The sequence below is a fragment of the Brassica oleracea genome, chromosome C6 (genome assembly GCF_000695525.1).
Source record: "Brassica oleracea var. oleracea cultivar TO1000 chromosome C6, BOL, whole genome shotgun sequence".
NCBI classification, from domain to species: Eukaryota; Viridiplantae; Streptophyta; class Magnoliopsida; order Brassicales; family Brassicaceae; genus Brassica; species Brassica oleracea.
This window is the reverse complement of record NC_027753.1, coordinates 12,030,243-12,051,658: the sequence shown is the minus strand read 5'-3', so window position 1 is coordinate 12,051,658 and position 21,416 is coordinate 12,030,243. Positions and strand designations below refer to the sequence as shown.

Below are 21,416 nucleotides of genomic sequence, written 5' to 3'. Positions count from 1 at the left end.
GAAACAACAAGGTTTCAATAATAGGGATGGGAATCCTCAGGAATTTTTTTTTTGTCATCAATTACAAACTCATACTGACTCTGTGAACCACTCTGGTAGATTTTGATCCATGTGAACGACAAACGACGGTTGTTTCCTGACACTGCTTGCTAGGCTATCCGCTCTTGAATTTTGCGTCCTTGGTACATAGATAATCTCCGAACGTGTGAAACCTTCTTTCATGGATTTAATATCTTCCAAATAACTTGCAAATGCTGGCCATTCTTCTGGTTCCGAAACCATCTTCACCAACTGAGAACAATCCGTTGCAAACGTAACTTGAAATTGGCGTAAGTTTTTCATGCATTTCATTGCCCATAGTAGTGCTTATATCTCCGCATGTAGAGGAGATAGACAAGCATGGACATTCCTTGCTCCCAACAGCCCATCAAAACCTTCTAAAGTACTCAGCCAACCTTGCCCGGAGAAAACCTCATTCTCCTTCAAGGAACCATCTGTAAAACACCATCCTCAGGAAATTCTTAGAATTGTGGAAGTAGAGGGTGGGGTATGAGCAGAGGCTCAACTTACAATTCTAGAAAGACAAATTATAGTTCCACATATTCCTGACCGGCGTTCATTACGACATTCAAGAGTTTGTCTAATAGATGGGGCGTAGAAAGAAAATGATAAATTCTCGGGCCAGGGATGGTTTTGTAGAACCGTGGAATCAAAAGAGAAGATGATGGGGGCGATGAATCTCCGATAAAGCTTATCAGCTTTACATGTAGAATGTGAAGCCTTGATATGGGCTATGGAGTGCATGAAGACCCTTGACTATTCAGACGTAGTTTTCGCAACAAATTGTTTTCAGTTGGTGAAGATGGTGTCCTCACCTGACGAATGGCCAGCTTTTGCTACACACTTGGAGGAGTTTCGACGCAGTAAAACTTTCTTTCCTTCCTTCAAGATTCGACATATACCAAGAGCAACTAATCTAGTGGCAGACAAGCTTGAACGAGATTCTCGGAGTTCTCCTACAGCTGTGATCTATGTTGATTCAATACCACCGGTTTGGTTTTCCGATCCGGTGGACCTTTTATTATAGTTTAATTATTATTGTCAAAAAAAGAGAGTAAATGGTGTCATTTTAACATTTTTTACACAAATTAAAAAAAAAAATTAAAAGCATTTATATTCTTATTAATTATATCTATTCAGTCAATAATATTTGAGATAAAAATTTATTTATAGAATTAATGTTTTTGTAAATTATTATTAGCTCAAAGTTGCATTGTAATTTTAAAATGACATTTTTATATAATATGAAAAAATATTAATATAATATTTGGGAGTAAAAAAATTATATCATTCTTTTATGTGTATACCAAATAACATTCATATTTTTAAAAATAAACATTTATTACAACTCAAACAACCATTAAAAGTTTTCAAACATCAAATGAGTAGCCAACATATACACAGCGAGAGATAACAACATCGAACCATTTAGGTTAGTTGTATGCTAGATACCTTTTCTTTTAAAGAGCAACAAAAATTAAGCTTTGCTTTGTGAACAATTTGCAAAATCAAAATCTAATAAGGAGGGAGTGTATAGATAATGGCTAACTCTGTCATTTCACCATCAGCAACAACCATTTTTGCAATTTTATCAATATCTTATCCATTTACCTAAGTATATCACTATCCATGTATCCCTTATATACTAAATCGCAAGTCGTCTTGCCAATCAAATTTTGACACATGGCTTGTGCTTTAAAATTAATTGGAAAAACAAAATTAAAGCACCACTAACATTTGTCTCTAAACCGTTCTTCTAATACACCCACGATCTCTACCTTTTTACTTTTACATTTTCTAGCATTCTGAGAGTTTACAATGGCTGGAAGATCAAAGAGTTCCAAAAGAGCAAGACTTTATGAAAGTGATTCAGAACAGATAAGCGACCATGAGATATATATTTTGTTGTTGCTTTTGTCTGGTTTAAGTTATTTAGATGGATGTGTGTAAGTGAATTTATTTGGTTCGAGGATGCTATTATAGGTGGAAAGGGAGAGTGAAGATGATGATTTATCTAATGGGTAGAAGATGGCGAAGATGATCATAGCATGGAAGAAGATGATGATGTAGGGAGTGACGAAGGAGACAATGAGGAAGATCATGTGGTGGAGAAAGTGAAGAATTTGATGATATGATAATGAGGAAGATAGTGAGAGTGGTGATGAAGGAGATGATGACAATAAATGCTTTTAAGGAAGAGCTTGAAAAAGAATAGGAGCTTCATTCTCAAGAACAGTAAGATTTATCTTAAATTCTTAACTATCTCTATTTTTGTCACTTTCTGTTCCCATCATGGCAAAGTTTCTGTATGGTTTCTAGAAACGGTAGATAGTCTTGTGGAAGTCTTTTATTGTTTAACTTAGCTCATTATCATAAACAAGAGTATTAGCTGGATTTAGAAGTAGGTTTGAATTTATTGAGACCAAAAAGAGTGACTAATAACAATGTTATACTTCTTCACGGGTATATAAGGATATACTAAAGAACCTTAAGCATGATAAGAACTAGGATGTTGCTAAAGGCCGAAGAATCAGAAGGTATAACATTGATCTACTAAATGCATGTAATGATTTAACTATGAATTAAAATACTATCGATTAAAATAAATATATTTCTTATATTTAACCAAATCACAAACATGAGGTTTGGGTTTCTAGATTTAGGGTTTGGGTTTAGGGAGTATACAAATAATTTACTTTTAAAACTTAAATATAAAAGGAAATACATTTGTACAATTTACTTTTCTCATTTAAAACTTTCAAAATATATAAATTTCCAATACACAAAAAATATTTTTTTTGTTACTAATTTGTTCAGTTTGCAAGTTTATAATAATCATATCTATTACTTAGACTATTTACTTATTTTTTTATAACTATTGTGTTTTATATATATTATCCACAGTTTATGTTTTTATGCAAATACAAATTAACACTCCTTGGTATCTCTTGACAATCAAGAATAGTAGAGACAAACAATATTCATGGTATTAAGTATAACTTTAACCCAAAATGTAATATTAATTCATGTTTAAAATTGATGCTAAGTTTCTAAAAAAATAAGATTTTTTTCCGTACGTAGTACGGACCGGTCACTACTATTTAGCTAATTCACTCAAAAAATGTAAAAAATAATAGTAAAGAACGTTATACTTGAAACTAAAAAAAAAAGCAAAAATGGGGGACAAAATTGCAATATAGTTATAATATTTGTGCCGCAGATAGTAGGAAAAGCAAAGACTGCAATTAGATAATTAGTTATTGTCTTCTTTGGTAATTGGTCACTGTTAATATTTCATAATTCTCGTTATTCCAACATTCGTGGCACTATGGAATCTACACTGTAAAATGCACTACAAAATCTGTTTCTCATATCTACGTGTCAGAAAATAATTAATATTTTCTTAATTTCGTAAAGAGCATCACTTTTACTTAAATAAATAAAGAAAATAATTGAAATGTATTTTTGTTTTATTAATTACATATATTCAAACAATAATATTTGAAATAAATAAAATTATTCATAGAATCAAAGCGTTTGTAACTAATATTAAGTTCAAAATTGCATTAAACTATTAAATTGATATATTTTGTATAACAAGAAAAAAATATTAACACAGCGAGAAATAGCAACATTGGACCATTTAATGTCGTTGTATACGACTTGCCTTGTTTTTTAAAAAGCAACAAAAATTCAGCTTTGTTTTGTTCCCGTGAACAGTTTGCAAAACTGGAAAAAAAAATTAAGCTTGAATGTCTTTTTTCTGCGGTTGAAGAATATATATAGATGGTAACTACACACATATTACATACAAAATAGTTACACACATTAAATGTATCATAGAAATTCATCGAAGATCTCTTGCTTATTAATAAAGAAACATTTTAGAAAAATAACCTGATGAGGTGGCAAGCCCACGATGCTCCTCAGCTTACTTATTTAATTATGCTAACTTTACTAGACTAATTACTAAACTTGTCACTGTATTCAACCAATCTATTATAGATGATATTTAGTATATAACGACTTGCTATGCAACACTAGAACTTTAAAGTAATACTAGGTAGTGATCCACGGTTTGAGTGTGATGAAATTTTGGTGATAATAAAATTTACATTTTTTGGATAGTTTGATTTTTATGCATTAATTTATATAGAGTTTGACAAAAAATCTGAATCTGAAAATCTGAACCAAATCCGATTCGAAATTGGTTAAATATTTGAATGGATTTAAAAATTTGGTATTTAGACAGCCGAACTGAAGAATTTTGAGTGGTCGAATGTATCCAAAATAGATTTTTATATTTAAATATATTAATTACTTTTACATTTATTATATAAAATATCTAAATATATAGGAGATTTCGAGGTTGTCCATAATATTTGAAACTATATACAAATAGTCAATAGTAAATATTTCAAATAGCCAAACAATACGTGTAACACTAAAAATACTTAAACTATCTAATTGATTCTCTATTCAAATAATCAAGCTAAGCCAATTTATATGTAATATATTATTTTTATTTTAAAATTTCTTTATGAAGTTAAATTTTTTTAAAATAATTTAAACGTGTTATCCGAACTCGCAAAGAACTAAATCAAACTCAAACCAAAATTAATAAATATTCACACATTACTGAAATTTTAACCCTAAAAACCTGAAATTCGAATAGATCTGAACCGAACTCGAATGGATATCTGAACGCTCATCCCTAAATTTGTAAAAGTACTATTACATTTTTCATTAAAACGTAAATAGGAAATATATATACGTGTATTTTGTAATATTGAAGTATTATCCCGACAAACTGTGAAATGGTATTCACTAAAAGAGAACTAAATAGTTTAAATGATCTGAGAATTGGTTTAATGTTCTTCATTAAACCAATTGCTTTAGTGTTCCTCATTAAACTAATGGTTTTGTGAGAAAAAAAAAGTTATTCATATACGAAAGTGGAGAACGCCAAAAAGATATAGTGCGAAAGTGGATAACGACAAAAGAAATGGTTTAATGTTCTTCTCTGATTACAATGGGTGCTTTTATTCTAAACTCTTATGTACATGTCACTTCTATTTGCAGAAGAAAATAGAGAAATCAGTTAAGCCATTACAAAGATCTCTTCTGTTATAACTCTTTTGATTATTATTTTGATGAGAACATAAAATATCACTACAACTATAGTTTTGAATGGTAATGGCATATGAGGTAATTTCTCAAGTGAACCAAGAAGAATTTATTATAATGGCTGAGAGTGATTATAGTGATGCCATCTCAGCATAGCATCCTTGTAACTAACTTACACTTTAAAGGTTTTTTTTTAATTGCTTCTTGATTAATAAGAAAGAGATTTGGCAACCGGTTATCGAGTCTTAAATTTTCCACTTAATAATCCAATAATATAATCTTTCAAAAAAAAAATCCAATAATATACAAAGACTTATCGAAACGTTAAAAAACATACGATGTGTTGTTGGTTTCAGATAAAAACATTAAAACATTTATGTTAGCCACAAGACTTTAGCCACATTTGGCGTAATAGTTTTAGCCTTTAGGAGATAGGGATCTTTGTGACAGTTATACTTTTTCATCTTCAGCAAACCTTGACAAATACCATTCCCTATAAATCATTTAAATCAAAACCAGTTCGTTCTTTATTCTTAATACATGGTCATAAGTTATACTCACTTCTCCATCTTCTCCATTTAAGAATGAATATTTCCTCATCATTTGTCCTATACATTTAGTTACTATAGTTTTTTTTTTCATTTTTGGAGATGTAAATCAATGATATATTAATCAATTGTGATATACTTTGCGAACAAGGCAAATCCTTTATTATGTCAATTACAACTATTTTTTCCACAATTTTGGTCAAATCCCTAAATTTGTGAATATGTTATGGAGTGACTACCAAGCTAAATCTACGTCTTAATGATGATAAATATTCGCCCTATCTTCTGTACCATACCAATGTTCAAAAAAAATCTTCTACCATACCATTTCTACAGCCTATATAACACCTATAGCTTTGAAGTCATTCACTACACAATGCAAATGTATTCGTGTTTTTTAAAGTTCTAGATTTCAATGGCTGCGATGAACCTCATTTCTGAGTTGAAACCTTTCAAATCCATGTGGAGGATTAAGGTTAAGATCGAATTTATCTGATGAAACTTTTTTTTCAAAAAAAAAAAATTTTTATCTGATGAAACAATATTTTGTAGAGATGGTTTTTGTAAATGCTAGAGTAAATATTTTCATCCTAGAAAAAGATTCTCAACCCATTATCTAGATCAATTAATCAGACCAAATACGTTTCATCTAAAATAAAAGGAATAATCCAAGACAATATTTTTTTTAAAAAAATCTATACTTATATGATTATACCAAGAGCTTTAATTACTACAAGTTTTAATATTACAAACTAAATGCGTATATTCATTAATTATTTATATTCAAGAAATTAAGTTTATTACAAACAAATGAATAAACTATTTTATACAAATTATATCTACATATATGAAAACTGTATTATATATTATTGTCAATACAATTTAACTCCGCGCAAGACGCACATCTCTAGCTAGTTTCTATATGAAATGTCTACAACGATTTTTTTTTCTTGTCAACCTACAGAGATTCTACATAGCAGAAATCAAATGATAATGTCGTTAGCTTAATGCACTTCTTAAGTTGTATTGTCATATTAAATAGACGATATGTATACATGGACAATGACTAACTAGTCATTTCACCATCAGTCAATTACCATTTTTGCAATTTTACCTGTTTCATATCCAATTTCAATCAATATTCATGTATGTTTACCTAATTCACTCCTAAAAAGTGTCAAAATAATAATAAAAGAACATCATACTTGAAACTGAAAAAGACTAAAAATGGGAGACAAAATTACAAAATCAAAATCTAATAAGGAGGGAGTATATAGATAATGACTAACCCTGTCATTTCACGGGTTCACCATTAGTCAGTTACCATTTTTGCAATTTTATCAATTTCATATACACTTACTAGATAAATCACATATATTTAGCTAATTCATTCGAAAAAGTAAAAAAGAAAAGTAAAAGAAGGTCACACGTGAAACTAAAGAAGAGCAAAAATGGGGGACAAAATTGCAATATAATTAAAATATTTGTGCCGCAGATAGTACGTAGGAAAAGCAAAAGGGTATGCGCTGCAGCGTATTAATGGCGAGAGGAGAGTAAGTGAGAGAGTGAAAAACTACAAAAGAGACAAACCAGCCTTGGACGGGAGGGAGGAAGGGAGGGTCTCCGTACGTTCTCTCTCTCTCTCTCAGAGCACAACATTCTCTCTCTCCCCATACCATTTTCTGTTATATATCACCAACCTGACCTCTCTCTCCGTATTGTCCACTCTTGTTTTACTCTCTCTTTTCTCTCTCCATTTTCTTCTTCATCCTCTACCTCTCTGAAATCGCTTTTTCTCTTCGCTTATATCGACGACCATGTTTGAAGAAAACTATATGGGTTTCGATGGAGCTTTTAGCAGAGGACGAGCTTCGGATCGTCGCCTTCCTCCTCCTCGTGACTTTGGTGGGTTTCAACAGAGTCCCGACACAAACCCATTTCTCAAGAGTTACGACAAGGTGGACACGAAGAGCGATGATGATGTGATGGGTTTGTGTAAAAAGCTCAACGGAATGGGTATCTCTTGCGACATGAGTATTTGGAGCAGACCCGGATCGATACGGGTCGACCCGGCTGATTTTGGGTCTCGAAGAACTCTCCCTGAGTTTCCGGATGGAGGAGCTTCACGGTTTCGTGGCGATTACTCTCCTCCCCAAGCTTTTCTGCGAAACACCACCTCCTCTCATGGAGTCTCTCCGGCAGATCTTAGTTTCCTTGGCCTTCAAGACTCCTTTTACCCTAACGGACTGAGAGAGATGATGGCTCTTAAGAACCAAAGAGACGCTCTCTTGGAACATATGAACCGACCCATCAAGCGTTCATCTCCTTGTCTTGGAAACGATGCGTTTCATAGTTCGTTGATGTTTGAGAGAAATAGGGTTTCTCCGCATGATAGTCTCAGAGCCGTCTCTCTTGGAGGAGGAAGAAACAGGGCTTCTCTGTTACGCCAAGGCTCATATGGGAAGATGAGAAGTGATTTGCCTCTGGATCTTGCCTCCATGGTTAACATCTACGGATCTGTCAACTTGATGGGCAAAGATCAGATCGGTTGTCGTTTTCTCCAGAAGCTGGTCGATGAAGGACTGTTTGTTGACGCTCTATTCCTCGAAATCATCAGCCACGTGGTTGAACTTTCCATGGATCCCTTCGGGAATTACTTGGTTCAGAAGCTCTTAGACGCCTGCGATGAGGAACAGAGAACGATGATGGTGAGTGTTTTGACCTCAAGACCAACGGAGCTTCTCAAAATCTGTCTCAACAATTATGGGTAACCTTTTTGATTTTTCTTTCAATCAACTTTACATTTTCTGTTGCTAATCTGGTAACAAGAAACATAGCTATTTTGTTTCAAGTTCTTTACTTTAATAACTTAGTCAACAAATTAAAATATTATGATAACCCACGAGTTTTCATTAGAGATAAGAGAGACATTTCATCTTTTGTTGATTAGGATGTAATCGTTCATGTTTTTCGAAAAAGTGGAAATTTCTTACTATTTAGGGAATTTTTTTGAAATATGTGCAAAGTTTGGTATAAGGTTCAGCCATCGCTATCAATAAAAGAATGCAACATTTAGTAGAACAGGATGAATTATATTTTATATATTTTTTTTACTTTGCTGTTTTGGGACAAGCCAAAACTGCAAACAATAGGAAGCTATAAAATAAAGCTGAGACCTTTAGCCAAAAAGCCTACAAATCAGCTGTTTCTGTGTTTGAGCTGTGGTTAATGCTATTTTTTTGAACAAAACAGGACACGGGTTGTTCAGAAGATGATCGAAACTGTGAAAACAAAACAGCAGATTGGGATGGTGAAGTCAGGTCTCAAACCAGGGTTTCTCTCCCTTGTTAAAGATTTAAATGGGAACCATGTGATTCAAACTTGCTTGACTACTCTAGGTCCTAGCGACACCAAGGTTTGAATTAATCTCCATCTTTTATTTCTTACTTAAAGCTCTCTTGCTCAAAAAACTTATGTGAAAAATTTGGTGTCAGTTTGTTTTGGAAGCTGCTACCAAGTACTGCGCTGAGATAGCAACTCATCGCCACGGATGCTGTGTGCTTCAATGCTGCGTCTCAAACTCTGTTGGAGAGCAACGTGAGAGGCTCGTCAATGAGATATCCAGGAACTCACTTCACCTTTCTCAGGATCCTTTTGGGTAAAACAAATCTTTACCCAATACTGACTTGGTTTGTGTGATGAAAACTCTGCTTATGGTTGGTTTATGCAAATATCGTTCCAGGAACTATGTAGTGCAGTATCTAATAGAGCAAAAAGTATCTGCATCGAAGTTACTGATTCAGTTTAGAATGCATTACGCGGAGCTAGCGACTCAGAAATTCAGTAGCCATGTGATGGAGAAATGCCTTAGGATATATCCAGAGGCTAGAGCTGAGATTGTCCGTGAGCTTCTCTCTGTTCCAAACTTTGAACATCTCCTGCATGACCCTTTTGGAAACTACGTTATTCAAACTGCTCTCTCAGTAACCAAGGTCAGTTCAAAATCAAATTAGAATAAAAGCTTTTAAGAAAAAACATAAACTGACATGGGTTGATGAAACAGGGTCCTGTTCGTGCGAGCTTGGTGGAGAAAGTGCATAGGTATGGGAAACTGAAGTTTAGTCCTTATTGCAAGAAGATATTCTCCAAGACCATCTTGAAGAGCTGATCAGCAAGGATGTTGTTGTTTTTGTGTGTTTGAGATCGGATTAGGCCTTTTGAAAAGACACTACTTCCCCTTTTGCTTTTGAAGAAGTGACTCTGCTGATTAAGTAGTAACAAAAAATGTTGTTGTTTTGTGTTTCAAGATCGGATTAGGCCTTTAAATAGACGCTGCTCTCTTTTGCTGTCGGTTCCTTTTTTTTTGAAGTGACAACAAACTTTGTGTGTTGTTTTAAGCCGTTGGTCTATCATCTATATATATAACTTTAAAGGCCACACTGCTTCTTGTTTTGTTATGCATACTAATATGTTTCTTAATGGTAGAAGACTTTAGATGCTCTCAATTATACACCATTCACAATTCTTTTTACTAACGTGCATTAGTGTTGATATATATTACTATTTGGAAAGTTCCAGTCACTGTATACATGTCACATGACTTTGATTCTTCCAACAATATTACTTCTTTTATTCTAAATAAGAAAGAAATCAGACGATGCATTTTTCTCAGGTGAAATGTTTTCTTTTCTAATCTTCTTCATTGTTAAATTATCTTTTTTTTTTCCTATTTGTTTGTAACAGTTCACTTACATTTGATGTTCACTCACATGTTTCAATACATATTAATGTCCATACATTGGCAGTTTGACTTTGCTTTTGGTGTTTGTGCGCTTGTAGAGAAAATGCGAATGTCAATCTTAGAACGCTGCCTTGCCATGGTGGGTATGTTCCCAAGAATACCTCACAAGTTTTTTTTTAGACAATACGTCACAAGTTTAATATTAATAGTTTTATGTAATTTAGTTAATAATTAAATCATAAAATTAGTATAAACCAATAAGAAACCAACATATGTAAGAAATTTATCTTTATTTTTTTTTGGAAATCTATGCAAAAACAATTAGTATCCTTCTCGCACTGTTTTCAGTTCTTTTTGATTTTTAATATTCAGAAACTGCCTTAATACCCCGTTGTGGTGGACTTCTAGACATCAGCGTTCCTAATTCATTTTTTGAGCAGACCAAGTCACCTATATTTGAATATAATTTACTGTTTTCTATAAACTAAACATATCATCCTCTGAATAAAAAGGAAGAAAAAGCTGTTCATTGAGCTCTTTGTTCCACAAGCAGAAATGAAACAAACCGAAAAACACCAAGCTTTATAATAACATTCTCAGGTAAGTTAAGAATTAAGAACCATGGGCAGATTCTGCTTTGTCTGAAAATGAAGGAGAGCCAAGTGAGCAGTCAGGATTCTGCGATGTGAAGAGATTAGGGTATGAGTAATAGGGATCGTCTTCCATGGAAGGTAGTCTCATCTGCTGGTGGTCCTGGTCAGGGCTGCGTCTCTCAAACGATGAGGTCTCTGGTCTTTGTAGCTCTGAAAGATCGCCATAGCAGCTGACTGATGAGTTCTGATGATCAAACTGTGTGTTTTCAATTGAAGGGAGTCTCTCTGCTTGGTGGTTGTTCTGCTCATGACTGAAAAATGCTGAAGAGTCACTCATTTGGAAGTCTGTAAGATCTCCATAGTTGCTGGCAGAAGAATTCTGATGATCAAATTGCGGGTTTTCCCTTGTATGTAGTGGTTGGTTTGAATGGAAAGGGTTCTCGGTCGGACTTTCTGGATACTGGTCGGCTGTCTTATTGGTGAGCTCACTGATCCTGAGTTGCGCAAGACTTGCAGCTGAACGAGCTGCTGCTGCTGCACGGTCTGCTGAGTCAGCGGCAGCTTGAGCAGCTGTTAGGACATCCTGCAAGTCCATATCGGATATTTTCCTTGGAAGATCCCTTGAAGCACCACTCTCTTCTGTAGATAAGGGTCCTACTACACATGCAGATGGTGGAGAACAACTGTCCCGTTTCTCAGATTCCGTCACATACTGTGAAGAAACAAAGGGTGAAGATTGTTGGACTTCCACGACAGTGGTACTTGATATTGCAGGATGTTCATCTCTTATGAAAGCCAACTTTTCGTCTCCTGCATTTTCTGAATCAAAGGGCATGTCAGGAGAGGTATGTTCATATGTGGCAGGTTTCACAGCCTCCGGTGCATTTTCAGGGGTAGCGCCAGGAGTCGGCCGCAACAAGACATTGAGAATCTCAGGAAATTCCAAACTTTCATACTCGGATTCAGAATCAGATGGTTCCTCTGGACGTGAAAGAGGTAGCATTGTCAAACGTGGCCCTTTATCTTGTTCCTCCCATAAAGGCAACTTAGAGCCCCCACCAAATTGCTTTGGTCCATCCTGTAAAGAAGGTATACATACAATTTAGGAACATACAAAGAGATCGAGGCAAAAAAAAAGACTAAAGGCAGCAAATATTTGAAGAGAAAACAAAAACAATGGTTTATACATTGAACATCATACTCTGTGTTTAACTACGAATAAAGCACCTTATATGATCCAAAGCAGACCAGATATATGTAGGCAGAAAAGAGATAGGAAAAGAGAGGAGAAATACTGACAATAAGATCTTCATGCGATTTGAAGAGATCAGTTTCTGTAGAAGCAGGGTCCCAATGAAGTTGATGTTCTTGTGCAATTTCCTTGAGAAGTTTCAGTTTAGATTATGGGGAATATGCATGCACAAACAGGCAGCTCCACCAACTGTAAAAAAATGATTTGGAAAAATATCAGAAACACAGAACAATTTTCTTGTTTCTACACATGATAATTAATTCAAGAATACTAGTTTAGTTCTTAGTTACAGATTTTACCTTACGGTTGACACCAGAATCGGGCTTGAGCTCGGATGCAGCTGCAACGAATTCCTTTCCATATGAACCTACTGCAGCTCTGTCAAGTCAGAGCACCTTGGCGCAGCGAAATATACACTTGAGATAGCTTCTTTTAGATCTAAATCGAGGACATTCCCTACAAAAACAAATAGCAAGGATTCAGAACAGAAAACTCAGAAACACAAGACAAAGAGGAAGCTGAAGTTCTCAAGAGAGAGTGATAAACCTTTGAGCCTCAATAATAGGAAGACCAACAGCAATGAGCTCACAGAAGAGCTCAAGGATCTCTTGAGCAGCCATCATCTTCTCTTCCCTTATAATATTTTCAACCTAATTGGAAACATTAACACATTTAGACAAAGTTCCCAACACAGACATATTATCTAAAATCAATAATCATTACACGAATTCGAGTAGTTGCTTCTTGACCAGTCTCGAGAAGCTTTGCAATTTCGCGGCGCATTTGTTTAATCTTCGCTTCTCTTCTGTTCTGGATTAGCTTTATCCGAGGGATCAATAACTTTAGCAACATTTTTCTGTGTATAGGTAAGAGTCGTCATTAGTACACAAATCCAATTACAAACTAATCCACAGAGAATCTTCTTTCGTTTTCCAGATTGAAAGTTACCATTTTACAGCTTTGAATGTTTTATTGAAGCATCGACATGAACCTATCACTCTTTTACAATGATTGATTACTAAGAGAGGGACACATGGCAAGTAAAAACGGAGAAGATTGGTTGCAAAAAAAAAGAAAGATTTTGCTTGCTTCTCAGCGAAGGATTTTTCTTTCCCAAGAAAATAATCTACTGATAAAACGCTACGTTTTGGTCAGAGTTTTGACCCCTATCAAGTGAAACACGTCTGTCAAATTGGCTCAGTATTGGACCTACTCTTATTGGACTTAATTTGCCAAAACTTCTGTTTGGACTAAGCCATAAAAATTGGGTTTCTTCAAAAATTTAACAAAAATTGTTAGACGATAGTATGTAGAAAAAGGTCTCGACCCTCTTAACAAACATCCATCTTTCAGAGGGTTCCAGATATATTTTGTTTGTTTATAGTATATTCGATCATCAGATCGACTCTTTGGTTCCCTCTATCAGATTGTATTTTCACTTTAGCGATTTCTTTTGTTGTGCGTTCAATCTTGATCAAACCTGATCTTTAAGTTTCTTATTTTGATTCACTTAAGTTTGAATTTAATAAAGTCCTGATTCCAAATCAGCTTCTAGATGACAACTATGTGGGATAAGCTATTATACTTGAGCTATCTCCTTCGCCGTAATCTTCTAAGCTGAGTAGGGTAACTTCGCGTTAGCTTCAGCTGTAATCCTTAGTGGAAAGATATGGAAAGATAAGATCTCCAGCATGCTCCTTTATCGGAGACGGCGACGCGTTTCTTTCGCTAGCAGAGGATGGATGTTTAAAGCTGGTGGTTGGCAATGGAAGATATGCTATCTATTTGGTGTCGGTTTAGCTTCAGATTAGAGGCGAAAAGACTTGCAATCAGAGAAGATTCAAGAAACGACTCTGGACACCATGTTGCTCACGAAGGTAGTGTCGCTGCAACATGCAAGAAAGACACGTAGTTGACCATGTGTGATGAGAAGCAAGGATGGTCGGCGAGTGGAATACATAATCTTATTGCTTTCTTCAATTTTGTGTGAATTCTTGAAATTTCATGGGCCTCGTATAAATTAAATCTGATCCAAATTATGTACTTCAAGCCTTTGGGCTTCAATCAATGAAAGATTGTCGACAAAAAAAATGATTGATGATTATCTATCTTATATAATTATAATATGTTTCAAGTCAGCAAACCCACCGACTCCCACTACTATAAATATACTTGTAAGAGGATGCACAAAGTGAATATAATTAACTTCACTCTTTTACTCTCTTGCACACACACACTTCTGATCTTCTTCTTTACACTAAAGTTTTTGTTCATATATTATATAGCTAATCTCTTTATATTTTACAGCACGTTATCAGCGTGAACGCCCTTAAACCAGTAAGGTGAGATGAGGTTTAGTTAATGTATTTCAATATACTCAATTTATTTTAATTTTATTATTATTTCGGAGTGATAGGCTAGGCTTTCTCCGTTTATTTTTCTGGATGATAGGTGTTTCCTTCCCCAACTGATAATTATGGTAGACTATGCATTCACGATCAAAGGGTCATATGGTAGCATTTGCCTCCATAATAAATCTAAAAAGGACATGTACCTTTGCCTCCATGAATTAAAAAATGATCATGTGGTAGGTTTTGCTTCCGTAAATAAAAAATGGCCAAAATGGTATAATATGTCTCCTCGGACCATATGGAAGGCTTTGCCTCCTTGAATAAAAAGATCAATATAGTAGACTATGTCTCCTCGAATCATGTGGTCGGCCAAGCCTCCGATTTTATTTATGCTCTTTAATTTTGCATCTAAATTATGCCTTTAATTTATGCATTTTAATTATGCATTTCAATTTCTATCTTTATTATATTTTATATTACTATTCAACGAATACGGTTATCAAGTCGAATTTGACAAAGCTCGAAATTACTGCCCTTGATATTACTGAGAATAATTATATGACTTCGGCAGTAGGTGTGCAAAGATGCACCAAAGAAAAAAATGAGCTTTTATAAATCATCGATGAGTTGAAAAATCTATCGGATGAGAAAAAGTTAAAGCCATGATAATTTACACTACTTCAATGATGGTTTATAAGATGAGATGTATCATGAAAAACGTTCCTGGAGATCTTTGAGTAATTAAATCCTTGAAAGAAAGGATTCACAAAATTTTTTTGGAGTTGATGTAAATCCTATGTGTAAACTGAACAAAAAAAATGAACTCATGATAACAAACTATCATGTTCGTCCTACTAGGAAAGAACGAGGGTGTGGATGCGACAAAAACCGCTATCGTGGTCGTGGAAGTGGATTAGAAAAAAGATTTCGTCCCTATGATGAAAGAAATAATTAGAACTTTCACGAAAATGAAAGTTGCCAGGTGATCAAAGGCAAACACAAAAGGTTTGTTATCTATACGACAAGAAGGAACATTTAGTACGTATTTTTCGTACGCAAAAATATTTAGCGATCTGTATTAAGAATAAAAAAAAAGAGAGAAAATAAGTGAAATAAACTTCACCTCTTATGAACTAGGACTATCTTTCCATGGCTTAAATAATAATATTCATCTTGATATTTCAGATTTTCAGGTTTATCCAGAAAATAAAATGAAAATATCGATGTAACATGAGAATTATCTTCCTGAAGAAGATTTTGTGATTCAGGATGGAGATATATATATTGGGTAGATAATGCTTTATCGTACATGGTTATTAAAGGTAACAAATATCTCTCTTCTCTCAAAGTATTATTTTAGAAATCGTAAGTATAATATCTGGTAATACAAAAACTATTATTGGCTATATAAGAGATTATGATGAAATAACATGCATAAGAAAAAGATGGCAAAAGTATAAATGGTAGTAAACCTGAATTTTACTAATATATAGCTATTTCCAATAATGTTATCGAGATTATTGTGAAATGTTGAAAAGCCCGAAGTTTTTCAGCTATAGCATGTCTTAAAGAAAACATCATTGGAGATGAATTATAAAACAAGGCTACTGGATGTGATTTCTTTAAACGGACAATTCATGATCCCACTCTAAAGGATTTAAAACATAATTCAAAATGGGTAACATAATATGTTATTGGTTCTAAAGTGAGATTCAACACGAGATAGATGAACTTGAAGTGTCAACATCTCGAGGGGGAGAATTAAAGAATCCAAGTGAGTGGAAGATTCAGAAAATTATGTTCGCATTTGAAAATGAATTTGATAAAGTAATTTCAAGTAAGATGAAATAATATCTCTATAATCGTGTACAAACATGCAATTGTGCATATAATAAAGACATATACAATCCAGAGGGATAAAGTATATGGAATAATTATATATATGCTCGCAAGGACACTAGAAGCATATAAGCAGCTGATAAATGTGATATTAGAAAGGGATTATCATGAAAAGTTATATATCCTCATATAAATGAACATGAACTCATATTTCATAGGATAATCTTTTTTACAAAATGACTGCCAGATCTTTTGATGAAATCATGAAATCTCATATTCCAACTGAAAAGGCTCCAATAAGAAAATATGTCATGAAAGGACGATTTATAAGTCTATGGCACGTAAGAAATGTGATAAACTGCTTTGGTTCAAAAGAATGTTTGAAAAGGAGAAAATATATGAATAGAGGATGGATCTTCTTAAGAGACCGTTGATATGGTTAATATCATAATTAGGTAACTGAGTAAATCATTGATAATGATAAAGAGATCTCAATTAACCATATCATTACGCGTAAAAAATGGAACCAAAGATAACATATATTGTCGACAATAAATAAAAAAGCTCGCTATATAAATGAGGATCATGAATCTACCTCTGTGTATGAATGTAGAAAGAACTGATTGGCCAAAAGTGAAATGAGGCAATCTAGTCGATGTAAAGCTCGTAAGAAAAACGAGAAGTTCTTTGACCAGAAGTCCAAGCATCTAAAAAGTGTATATTTCTCCAAGAGAATGAAATGAAAAATGACCTTGCAGTATGAAAAAAACGGTTTGTTACAAGGTCAGTGGAGAAAACGAAAATTATAATAGATGCATTATATTGATATGTCTGGCAGGACATAAAGACTTGACTTGCATCTCAATATTTAATAATCTCCCAAGGATTAGTAATATTAAAATTATGTTCCTGGGAACTCTATAAAACTATAGAAGAGTTATAACAAGCCGTATATAAAGAAAAATTTGGGGATGAAAGATTTAATAAGAGAAAAGTATTAAGATATCTCCAAAATTTAAATATCTATTAAAAGAGAAGTTGTTTCAAAAGATCCTGATAGTAATTTATTTGCAAGATAGAACTATTTTCCTTTCATCAACATTAGAACAGAGTCGAGAATATATACGTTCTCTCTAAGGTATGTTTTGATTTAGGATTTATCTATCCTAGAAACTCTGAGTTTGGTATGGTCTGTTTTGCAGATGCAGAATACTTATCCTCAAAATTTCGATCGCAAACCAACTCTATTTTTACAATTGGCGGAACCACGGTTTCGTAGTGTTCTTAGAAACAAAATCTTGTTGCGACTTCTTCGAATCAGCAGAAACTATTGTGCTCCTTGAAGCATGTCGAGGCTTAGATCAATGAGTCAACACATATAAGAAGCAAGTGGAATAATTAACAAGAAAAAGCCAAAGAAAGTGTCTGAAGATAATTCGGCTTGTATTGCTCAACTCAAAGAAGACTGTAACAAGACCGACTGAACACTACAAAACATTGTTTATAGCCACCAAATTATTTGTAGCTAAAATCAAATTTTCGTAGCTATTTGATCAATAGCTACGGTTAGCCACAAAAAAAATTTGCAGCGTCAAGCTTGTTGTTATCACTTATTTGTGGCATTCTGCGGATGTCTTTCTATGACATAGCCACAATAACATTTTTGTGGCCATAGCAACAAATAGAAACAACATTTTTGTGGCCATAGCAACAAATAGAAACTAATGTGTTTGTGGTCATTTCTGCCACAAATTACTTTTTGATAGCAACAATCTTTTAAGTGACAATTTATAGATATTCAATAACTATTTTTTTTTAAAAAAATACAAAACAAAATTTTATGTATTTTGTAATAGAATATAATTAAAATAACTAAATAATAATTTAAAAAAATAAATGAAAGACCAAACAATTAATTTTATTTGAAATAATATTTTGTTATACAATAAAATTAAAATAAATTAATTAAACTTAAAACATAGTCTATATGAATCTGTTTGTTGACGACAAAAAAAAAACATTTTGTGATATGTCTTGGCCGTAACCACCACCACCACCGTCGTTGGCAAACGTAGATACTGCTCACCACCGTCATCCTTCATAAAAGTCTGTACGATTTTCTTTAGAGATCTCTGATCTTTAGATTCTGCATTCACAGGAAAGAGCGTTACCAACTAGTTTTTCTGATAAACAAACCAGGGGACCACAACAAGAACAAATTTGTAACTTCTTATTGAAAAATAATTAAAGCAAATATCTAACACTTTACCTGATATCTCCTGGGTCGTAGTGACCACATGAATTCCTCGTAGCAGCAGCAACCAGTCGTAGTAACAGCTTGCTGTATCAGCATCAGCTGACTCTCCCTCTTCTTACATAAGTTAACTCAATCTTGATAAGTTGATTCCCCTAGAAAAGATGATTGTGTAAGGAAAAAGCAGTAAAGTAATTTACCTACAAAGAACTCTAACAAGTTCATCGACTTATGATTTGCTTGAGCCAGTGATCCTCATAACACACAAGTCAATCTTACACTTCTCTTTTAGCACTGCAGCCTGTGACAGAAAATTACAACATGAGTTAGAAGTTAGAACAAATTGCTAAAAGAAGAGCCCGAAAAACATGAGATTTCTTAGAAAAGCATATATATCAGAACGACACTTCACATATATATATGTAAAACAATAAATAAGACTGAACTCCTAGAATTAGGAGATTTCTGTTCGTACTCACGGTACAAAGGAAAAGGTGTGTACCGCATGAGGAAGAGGATATCATTGCTCAATTCGCAAATACTGATGATATATCCACCTGCTAACTCCACGAGGACCACAATTCTTTACTATATCTCTTGTTCCTGTGCAAGACAGGAAGAAAGCCATGGAATCAGATATAAACGGAATGCAATAAAGCGGAAGCTTCTACAAAAATCTGGGAGTCCATCTTTTCATAATAAAAAGAAAAGAAAAAACTGTAAGTAAAAAAAAAGAAATTGAAACCATAACCATTAAATCTGAAACTTGACTTAATTAGAAAAGTTTTAAATCTGAAAATTGGTATTTATTCTCTTACGGGAATCGATTCCGGAAAGGGATAGTAACTGGTGAAGATCTCGACTTTTTTGCAAAACCGAACCCATGACTGACGACGGAGAGATGAGAAGGAAGGTGAATAACTGTAGATCTCATGCCGTCTGGAGCTCCACAAACCTTCGCTCCAGCCACCATTGGGTATGAGCCCCAACCCAGATCTACGGCGAGATAAACCCTAAGTTACCCACAAAAGCTAGAAAGAAAATAAGTTGAAGCTAAGAATGAAAGAAGCAAAAAGCGAATTGTGTTAAGCGGAGAAAAAAGTCGTAATGAAAAGGGAAACAAGAGTAGGAGAAGAATAAACTGTTTAGGTGAAGTATCCAATGCTTTTCGGAGCTTAAATTTTTTTCCTATTTCATTTTTATAGGTGGTAAACAATTTTGAAATTTGATTGATTACTATTATACATTATTGATTTAGGGGTTTAAGGTATGCTTAGGGTCTAGAATTTGAAATTTGAAAAGAGTTATATTTCAATTTTGTAAGTCTTGAATTTTCGTTTTGACATATTAATTTTAAAATTTTTATGATTTAAAAATTAGAATTTATTATACATTAGAGGTTTAGGGCATGGTTAAGATTTAACGTTTCTACGAACAGCCACGAATTACGTTGTGGCTACTTATTTCTACAATTTTTTTTGTAGCTAATAGTAGATTTTGATTTCCACAATTTGTTTCGTGGATAATTGTGTTTTACTATCTTCGAATATCCACAAAATATAAATCGTAGCTATTTAGCTGCATAAATCTACATAATAGCCACAATTTTGAGCTTTTCTAAAAACGTGGCTATTTTATAGCTATTAGTGTCTAAAAAAATTGCAGCCACAAAAATGTTTGTAGCTAATTTGTAGCTATTTTTTCAATTTTTCTTGTAGTGGAACAAAGTATATTCCTCTCCAATATACGTGAGCTCAAGAAAATAAAAAAAGTAGACATAGAGTGTATATGTTCAAAGAAGGCTAGCTTGAACTTACCTTTTCGTACAAGTGTGACTCTTCGGATCATTGGTGGGAGAGGACCGAAGGCACTCAACTACAAGGCTCAAAGATTTCGAGCATTCCAAAAACACGTTTACAATATCAGAATACGCCATTTGCGTGACTTATGAAGAAAAAACTATGTCCATTATTCTCAGAGAGAGATTACGTCACTGTATTCGTTTTTCCTTCTCATGGTTTTTATCCCATCGGAATTTTCCATGACTAGGTTTTTAACGAGACATTACGTGATAAAAGATTAATCTGTTAGAAAATAATATCAAGATTGATGATTTTCCATTTTATATAATTATTATGTTTCAAGCCAGCAAACCCACCAACTCCCACTACTATATATATGCTTGTAACGGGATGCACAAAAATGAATATAATTAACTTCATTCTTATACTCTCTTGCACACACACGTCCGATCTTCTTCTTTGCACTGTTTAAAGCCTTTGTTTATATATTACTAGAGGGGTGTCCGCGCTTCGCGCGGAATATTGTTTTATTGTTGTTAAAAGTATGATTTTTTGGATAATGTAATTATGTGATCACTTTTATTTGTTAAGAATGTTATTTGGTGTTTTTATTGTGTTATGTAGTAGTAATAGTGATATGTTAATATATTTTGTCTTTGTTTTTTTAATAATGTGTTTTGTCTGTATAGTATTTGTTAGCAGTGAAGTGAGCCTCTAATATAAAAATATATTGAATTTCAATAACTTTGCATTTATGCATTTGTTGATTCTAAGATTTACGGTTTCAGCGTCAAAATTTTCTTTTAATTTTTTTTATATTTTTGAACATTATAACTTTCAAGATGTTTT

General features: G+C 33.7%; 2 protein-coding genes and 1 long non-coding RNA gene across 5 annotated transcripts; 1 reads left to right on the top strand and 2 right to left on the bottom strand.

Annotated features, from left to right (window-relative positions):
* Positions 1-7,397: 7,397 nt before the first annotated feature.
* On the top strand, positions 7,398-10,060 carry LOC106299472 (pumilio homolog 9-like). Its single transcript, XM_013735561.1, has 5 exons — positions 7,398-8,502; positions 8,988-9,150; positions 9,230-9,393; positions 9,478-9,727; positions 9,799-10,060. The coding sequence occupies exons 1-5, from the start codon at positions 7,553-7,555 to the stop codon at positions 9,901-9,903; spliced, it is 1,632 nt and encodes a 543-aa protein (XP_013591015.1). The 5' UTR covers positions 7,398-7,552; the 3' UTR covers positions 9,904-10,060.
* Positions 10,061-11,088: 1,028 nt separating this feature from the next.
* Positions 11,089-13,173, bottom strand: LOC106297496 (IST1 homolog). The gene is given in 8 exon segments (XM_013733724.1): positions 11,089-12,147; positions 12,369-12,497; positions 12,499-12,510; positions 12,621-12,691; positions 12,694-12,766; positions 12,768-12,777; positions 12,868-12,971; positions 13,045-13,173. Coding segments are annotated over 8 exon segments (1,587 nt in total).
* Positions 13,174-18,516: 5,343 nt separating this feature from the next.
* Positions 18,517-19,883, bottom strand: LOC106299675. 3 transcript variants are annotated; one of them, XR_001261834.1, is made up of 5 exons: positions 19,584-19,883; positions 19,268-19,368; positions 18,966-19,066; positions 18,781-18,882; positions 18,517-18,657 (listed from the first exon to the last, which is right to left on the bottom strand). It is a non-coding gene; the product is annotated as an uncharacterized LOC106299675 (long non-coding RNA). The 3 variants fall into 3 exon arrangements; XR_001261835.1 differs by having other exon boundaries at positions 18,781-18,879; XR_001261833.1 differs by having other exon boundaries at positions 18,781-19,066.
* Positions 19,884-21,416: the final 1,533 nt, after the last annotated feature.

Bases quoted from the DNA above. Each gene is read 5' to 3' on its own strand.
- LOC106299472 (XM_013735561.1), top strand. From the start codon at position 7,553: ATGTTTGAAGAAAACTATATGGGTTTCGATGGAGCTTTTAGCAGAGGA. The intron at 8,503-8,987 runs GTAACCTTTTTG...TGAACAAAACAG, and splicing joins ATCTGTCTCAACAATTATGG to GACACGGGTTGTTCAGAAGA. The intron at 9,728-9,798 runs GTCAGTTCAAAA...TTGATGAAACAG, and splicing joins CTGCTCTCTCAGTAACCAAG to GGTCCTGTTCGTGCGAGCTT.